This window comes from Camelina sativa, chromosome 3 (genome assembly GCF_000633955.1).
Source record: "Camelina sativa cultivar DH55 chromosome 3, Cs, whole genome shotgun sequence".
NCBI lineage: Eukaryota > Viridiplantae > Streptophyta > Magnoliopsida > Brassicales > Brassicaceae > Camelina > Camelina sativa.
The window spans coordinates 13,299,383-13,307,169 of record NC_025687.1 but is presented as its reverse complement, the minus strand read 5'-3'; the positions used below and the strand labels follow the sequence as shown (position 1 = coordinate 13,307,169).

At 38.5% G+C, this 7,787-nt stretch overlaps 2 protein-coding genes across 3 annotated transcripts in view; one reads left to right on the top strand and one right to left on the bottom strand.

The window, feature by feature from the left end:
* Window positions 1-4,096, bottom strand: part of LOC104776908 (receptor-like protein kinase HSL1) — a 6,943-nt gene extending 2,847 nt beyond the window's left edge. Inside the window, exons 1-2 of one of the 2 annotated variants that reach the window (XM_010501072.2) lie at window positions 1,343-4,093; window positions 366-1,051 (exon numbers count right to left, since the gene is read on the bottom strand). In XM_010501072.2, the coding sequence (XP_010499374.1) occupies window positions 648-1,051; window positions 1,343-3,929 (2,991 nt within the window). In that variant the 5' untranslated portion in view covers window positions 3,930-4,093 and the 3' untranslated portion in view covers window positions 366-647. Of the gene's footprint in view, window positions 1-365; window positions 1,052-1,342 lie in introns of those variants that run through there. The other variant, XM_010501073.2, reaches the window with a different exon arrangement.
* Window positions 5,550-7,367, top strand: LOC104776907 (cytochrome P450 705A5-like). Its single transcript, XM_010501071.1, has 2 exons — window positions 5,550-6,585; window positions 6,676-7,367. Exons 1-2 carry the CDS (start codon window positions 5,674-5,676, stop codon window positions 7,288-7,290), a joined length of 1,527 nt encoding a protein of 508 aa, XP_010499373.1. The 5' UTR covers window positions 5,550-5,673; the 3' UTR covers window positions 7,291-7,367.

The following is a 7,787-nucleotide window of genomic DNA, read 5'->3' as shown; positions in this document are numbered from 1 at the left end:
GAAGAAGTAAGAGAGATCTTTTTCGCAGGAAAAGTTGATATTAGTCATCTCATGTGCCAAGTCTGATTACATATCTGATGCCTCACGTACGGATAGAGTAAGTAAATGAAATAACAGAACCTGAATTCTTTTTTTTTCTTTGGAAAGAGTCGAAAAGGTAGTATGAGAAAAGTTGAGAATTTAAGAGCCATGTGAATCTACAGTGACAGATACTGTACACGAGCCTCCAAAGAGTTTCACTAAAAACGAGAGAGAGAGCCCACGCTTTTAAAAAGATTCAGGTTTCACACAGACATGTTCCTACAATTACCTTGAATCTGTGTACACCTAATATGGAAACTCTTTAAATGCATGTTAACGCCAGATTATCGCATTTTTTTCATTCGCATTTACTTGAAATATAGAAAAAAAGAACTCTTACAAACCAGAGTTACTAGTTACTAACTTACTACAGTAGCTTGCTTTACAGTGGAGACTGAAACACTGAATTAGAAACTTTTTTTTCTTGATATATATAATATAAAAACTCAACAATCTCTAATTCAATGCCCCTAATTCACAGCTTCAAGCACCAAAAATTGAGAGAGCTTTTTTTTTGTTTTTGGGCAAAAAAAACACTTTCTATCTCCATTTTGTGGTACGGTCTCTCAAGCTACACTTCCCTGGTCTGAGGTTTCTTCGTGGTAATAAGGTGTTAACTTGCCATCTTTGTCATCTCTTATCTTGTTTTGGCTTTCCTCGTCTCCACCGCCAATTTCTTGCAACATCTTAACCACACGCCTCATCGAGGGTCGGTTAATGGGCAACGGACTCGTGCAGAGAAGCCCGACGTTGAGGATCTTGCTTATCTCTTCTTTGAAACAAGAGTCGAGTTTCGGGTCTATCACATGCTCTATGCCTTTTTGGTCTAGTGTAGTGCAAACCCATTTCACCAAATCCTTCTCCCCAAGTTCTGGATCAACTGGGCGTTTTCTAGTCACTATCTCTAGGATCACTACCCCGAAACTGTAGATGTCGCTCTTCTCGTTCACACGAAGCGTGTATGCGTATTCTGCAAAGTAGTTTGAAATCAAAAGTTATGGAGGGAAACAAACAAACAAACAAACAAATAAATTTTTTTTTTGAAATATTCCATTAATGGAGAAGTGAGAAGGTGTGGAGCCATGGTATCAGACATGTCTCAATAGATAGTGAATGCTCATTTAAGTCTCAACTAATAAAAAAACTTAAATGTGGTTCATCTGAATCTCCGTGCAACATGTACTAAATGAGCATTACTACCATAAGCAAAACTGATGATTATAATCATGCAAGCACATTTAAGTTGAATCATAAGACTAACCTGGTGCAATATAACCGCATGAACCAGCGATCACTGACATCGACTTAGGGGCTTTTCCGGTCAAGTCCACAGCTTTAGCCACACCAAAATCAGCAACTCTAGCACCATAATCTCCATCAATCAAAATATTGTTGGACTTAATATCTCTATGCACAATCGGAGGAACACAATCATGGTGAAGATACGAAAGCCCCTCAGCCGCATCTAAGATAATCTTAAACCTCGTTTGCCATGCCAACATTCCTCCTTTACTGCTATGAAGCAAATCTCCCAAGCTACCATTAGGCATATACTCATAAACCAAGAGCTTGCAGTCTCTAGTGGAACAGCAACACCAAAGCTTCACAATGTTCTTATGCCTAATCTTACCCAATGTCTCAACTTCAGCTTCAAAGGCCTCATCTTGAACTCCAGGTCTGTTACCTTTCTCCGGATCACAGTCTTCAGTATCCTTAACAGACCCTGTCCACAGCCTCTTGACCGCAACAGTTTCTCCATTGGTGAGTACAACCTTGTACACTTTACCCGAAGCTCCAGCTCCAATCACATTGTCTTCATCCAAGCTTTCGAGAATCTCATGCTCACTGAACCCGAGTTTATGGAACGACATTAAAGTCCACTTGGATCTCTCAATAGCTCTTGCTTTCTTGTAAGTCCTGTACTTGAAGTAGAACCAAGCAACACCCGCAACAAACACAATCGCAGCAAGTACAAAAATCAACCTGAGAAGCCATAAGCCTCTCTTCTTAGCTTTATCCCCAGAGTCACACAAACCCTTGATAGCCCCACACAATCCAGGATTGCCAATGAAGCTGTTCTTATACACTTCTTTCGCTAAAGAAGGCGGTAAGTCACCTGATAACCGGTTATACGAAAGATTCAGCTGGTTTAGCTTCAAACTCTGCAATGAAACCGGAATCTTGCCAGAGAATTGGTTACCAGATAAATCAAGATAGTTCAAGACTGACAAACTCCCTATCTCATCTGGAATCCTACCGGTAAATTCGTTATCGGCTAAGTTCAACTCGTTGAGCTTCTTCCAAGATTTGATTCCAGGAGTTAACTCCCCTGAGAACTGGTTACCATGAAGATCAAGAATACCTAGTTCCCCAAGCTGCATCAAGCTAACAGGCAACGAGCCACTGAACTTGTTCCCACTTGCCGACAACTGATTAAGATTGTTCAAAACCCCAATCTCCTCCGGTAAAGATCCGGTGAATTGGTTGTTGGAGAGAATCAACAGCGAGAGATTCGAAGCGCCTCCGATGGACTTGGCAATCTCACCGGAGAAGGAGTTGTTGATGAGCTCAAGCAAGTACACATGAGGCAATCCCCAGAAACCGGTAGGAACTGAACCGGAAAATTTGTTATAAGCTAACCGGACACGTGTCAAGCTTTTGCAATCGCCGAGAGTCTCCGCTATAGCGCCGGAGAATGAGTTGTGAATGATCAGCAACTCCTCTAGCTCCCCTTTCTCGCACAGATCCGCCGGTAATTCGCCGGAAAACTCGTTCTCCGAAACGTCAAGCCATCTCAACGGCGAGTTTCGACCGAGGTCTCTTGGTAATTCTCCGGTTAACCGGTTTCCGAAGATCCTGAGCTCGTACAAGTTCGGAGACAAAGCTATACTCCCCGGAACTTCACCTTCTAGGTTGTTCTCGTACAGATTCAAACTCTCCAACGGAACTCGACAGAGCTCCTCCGGTATCTTCCCGGTCAACTGATTCATCGACGCGTCGAGAAGTCTCAGCGATTTCAAATTCCCGAGCTCCGGTGGAATCTCTCCGGTCAACGAGTTGTTGTAAAGCTCAATCTGAACGACGCTACTCAAACCGCCGAGCGAACGAGGTATAGGACCAACGAGGTCGTTGAGCGCAAGGTCCAAATCAACGAGTCTGCTGAGTCGACCCAGCGAGTCAGGGATCTGTCCGATTAGATGACACTCGGTGAGCCACATGACCTCGAGATTCGTCAAGTTCCCGAGCTCCGGCGGGATCCGACTCGGACTAAACGGGTTGTACGAAAGGTTCAGCATCTTAAGGGAGCTGATGTTGCCTAGAAACGGAGGAATCGTCCCGTCTAAGAGGTTGTAGACGAGAGAGAGAACCTCAAGGTTCTGAAACTTTCCGAAATTCGCCGGAATATCACCGGAAAAGTTGTTTCCGGTCAAATCCAAGTGGACCAAGGTGGGGATATCGGCGAGAGTGTGAGGAATCTCGCCGGTGAGAAGGTTCTGAGAGAGATCGAGAAGCTGAAGACGGTTACAAGCAGCGACGTCGAGAGGAAGCGTGGAGTTGATAGAGTTGTTGTAGAGAGAGAGCTCCGCGAGTTTTGAGAGACGACAAATGACGGAAGGAAAAGGACCGGCGAGATTAGCGCCGGAGAGGTCGACTGAAGTGACGGAGGTGAAATCGCCGCCGCAAGAAACGCCGAACCACCGACAAGGGGAATCATCGGTGGAGTTCCAAGAGGAGAGAGACGAGTCAGGATCGTCTAAAGAGTGTTTGACTTGCTGGAGAATGAAAGCTTCTTGGTTGAGAGAGAAGATGGTTGGGAAAAGTAGGAAGAGAAAGAGATAAAGATACATGTTTCTTTCTTCTCCGGTGGATATGGCGGTGAAGCTATTATGGTGGTTGTGTTTTTGAGAAGAGAGAGAGAGAGAGTGAGAGAGAGAGAGAGAGTGAGTAAGTTTGTTTGTTTTGAAGAGAAGAGAAGAGTGAGTCTAAATAAAAAGCGTTGACCGGGGGAGACAGGTGAATTATCGTGATTCTGACTGTAAGAAGAATGCTTATAAATCATTTTGTTTTTTTTCTAAAATCATTCAGTTTTTTTTTTTTTTTAATTGCTTTATTCGATTCTCTAAATAATTCGAATGCAATTATTAGTAATATCTATGTCGAGTTTCCAACATTGTATAATTTATCTTTGGTTTATCTGTTTTTTTAACAGATTATGCTGGTCGTAAAAGATAATGTTTACCTATTATACTAAATGATCTAGCTAATAATAGCCTATAAAAACATTCCTTTTTGTACTTTATTCTTTTAATTAAATTTGTTAACAAATTAGTAAGAAACGAATGAGTTTATCATGTTAGTTTATAAAATGTGAATAAAATTAAGTTAGTTGATACAGTAAATATATAAATTTATAATAAAAAAATGGTAAGGGTAAAAGCATTAAATTTTAAATGTAGTACAATGGTATATCTGAACAATTTTTTTTTTTTTTTGCTGTTAGATATAAAATTTAATGAAAAAGATTCCGACAGTTATATTTTTATTTATTAACGGTGTTTGTAAAGTAGGTTACAAAATTGTTAGACATATCAAAAACTATTAGAGAATGTGTTTGCAACGTAGTCTTAATTATAGTAAGTTGACGTGAATTAAGTTTATTCTCATTCAATTTTAAAAAGTTTTATGCACGTCTTAAACATGTATTAAGAGAATAAGCTACCCATGTAGAAACATGCAAATATTTTATTTTGCTGAATAATGTGTAATTCATTAGAAGAGAAAGTTATATAGGCTATTTACAAAACATGGAAAATAATATTTGGAATTATGATAATATATCAAACTGTTGTGTTATTTATGAAGTTACATTTTTTTTTTTTCTGTAATTAAGAATTTGGTTAGTATTGCAAAGGGAGAGAGGGCATACTATGCCTACATATATATAAATGTCAGTTAGGAAACGTATATTCTAACATTTATGTGTCGGTTGAGAAAAGCATCACATACCCTTTGGATGATATTTAAAGAGATAGAGGAGTGAACGATCTGGAGCTCCTGCCTCCTGGAATGAGTTCCTTTAAGCTGTCTTCTCTTCTTCGTGTGTCTCTCTCTAATAGTTTCTTTGCGAACACACACAATACAAGTTGCTACAACACACACAATATCGTAAACTAAACGTAGTTCGATAGGTGTATCATGTAAGATAGACATCTAAAAAATTACGTATACACTATAATAGCGGCAAAGTTTATGTCTTTTATGAGATTGCTTCTATAAGCAAGTCTCTACCATCTTACAAATTTGTTGCTTGCTAGTTGATCGAAAGAGAAACCATCCAATTAGTTTTGTGTTATATTTTTCTTTTTTTTTATTCGTTATTTTATCTAATAAAATAAATATATCTCATGCATTACGTATGATCTGATGTCCATTTCATAACATTGTCACCTTGGAAGAATTTTATAGAAGTCTAAACTTCTCACGAATATTGTATACAAGCAAGCAACCTTTGATATATAATTTGAGATTCATATCCAACTTCTTATGTATATGGTTTTAATTTATTTCCCTCCTCGTCGCTTTTGAGCAACAATGACAACAATGGTCAGCTTTGATTTTCTACATTGTTTCATATTTGGTCTCATATTCCTCTTCCCAACTCTCTTTCTCTTTGTTTACTTCTTAAAGAAACCAAATAATGGAATTGATCTGCCTCCAAGCGCTCCTTCTCTTCCGATCATTGGTCATCTTCACCTTCTCCTCTTTGACTCAATCCACAAGTGTTTTCAAAAAATATCGTCCAAATACGGACCTTTTCTCCATCTTCGCATTTTTCATGTCCCCATCGTTCTTGTGTCCTCTGCCTCAGCAGCTCACGAGATCTTCAATGCCCATGACACAAATGTCTCCTTCCGTGGTGCTATTGCTATCGATGAATGCATTGTGTTTGGTTCTTTTGGATATTTTAGAGCTTCTTGCGGAGACGACTGGAAATTCATGAGGAAACTAATCATGTCTAAGGCACTCGGACCCCAAGCGCTAGAACGTTCACGTAGCATTCGTGAACTTGAGCTAGAGAGGTTCCACAAAAATCTGCTTGATAAAGCGATGAAGAAAGAAACCCTCAAGATCGGTGAGGAAGCAAGGATACTCGTTAATAACACCCTTGGCAAAATGAGTTTGGGAAGTAGTTTTTCAGTGGAGGACAATGATGGAAAAAAAGTTTCGGAATATTCTATCCAGTTAGCTGACTTGTCCCGCATGTTTTGTGTGGAACAAATATTTCATAAGCCGCTTGAGAAGCTAGGGATCTCTTTGTTAAAGAATGAGATAATGCAGGTTTCAAATAAATTTGAGGAGCTGCTGGAAAATATTCTTGTGAATTACGAAGAGCAAGTGGACAAGCATCAAGGTACTGAATTCATGGATGCATTGTTGGCAGCTTATCGAGATGAAAAAACAAAATATAAGATCACTAGAAACCATATCAAGGCATTATTAGCGGTAAATGACTATCCTCTCACTGGTAGTAATATTTCAATGAGAATGCAAACAAATAATATCATCATATTAAACAAAAAGTGCAATTTTTAGGAGCTTTTTTTTGGAGCCGGTGAGTCCTCTTCTTCGACGACACGGTGGGCAATGGCAGAAATCATTAATAATCCTAAGATCCTTGAAAGATTGAGAGAAGAAATTGATTTTGTGGTGGGAAAATCAAGGTTAATTCAAGAAACTTATCTACCAAAACTCCCTTACTTGCAAGCAGTTGTAAAAGAATCTCTAAGATTGCATCCGGTAGGAGCAGTATTGCCAAGAGAATTTACACAGGACTGTACGATCGGAGGGTTTCACATATCTGAAGGAACATCACTTGTCATCAATGCTTATGCAGTGATGAGAGATCCTAATTCTTGGAAAGATCCTAATGAGTTTAAGCCAGAAAGGTTTCTAGCTGCGTCAATATTAGGGCAAGAGGAGGATAGAAAAGAACAAGCAATGAAGTTCCTCCCTTTTGGCGCCGGCAGGAGAGGATGTCCTGGATTAAATCTTGGCTATACCTTAGTAGAAACCACAATTGGAGTGTTGGTGCAGTGTTTTGATTGGGAGATCAAAGGAGATAAAATCAATATGGATGAAGGTTCGGGATTAAGATTTTTCTTAGATTTGGCTCATCCTCTTGAATGCATTTTTATTCCTCGAAAGTAATAGGATAAAATTTAAATTTATACCAAAAATATGCATCAAAAATCTAAAAAGACATTTCAAAAAATTTTAATTTTAAATTTTGGAAAAAAATCAAATAAAATGAAACATATTTTTTATTACAAAAATTTATCAAAATTCAGTGTTTGAATCTGTTGTGAAAGGAATGTTAATTGAAGATATTGTACATGTGTTTATTGCTAATAATAATTGTTAAACTGTACACATGTTTCAGTTTTGTAGGTTTCACATATTAACAAAATAACCAAATCATTGCAAAAGTATTAAATACACATAATATTTAGATCCTGCAGTGAAATTTATGATAGACAATAAATGGTACAATTCCTCCCAACATCGAGATCCACAAATAATAAATGTGTATATATAAGATTTGTTATTTGTATGTAACGCATAACAGTGATGAATACGATTCATAAATTCTCATGATTTTTGATTTATGAACAAGCAAACATGAAATAAGTTTATCCACATACATA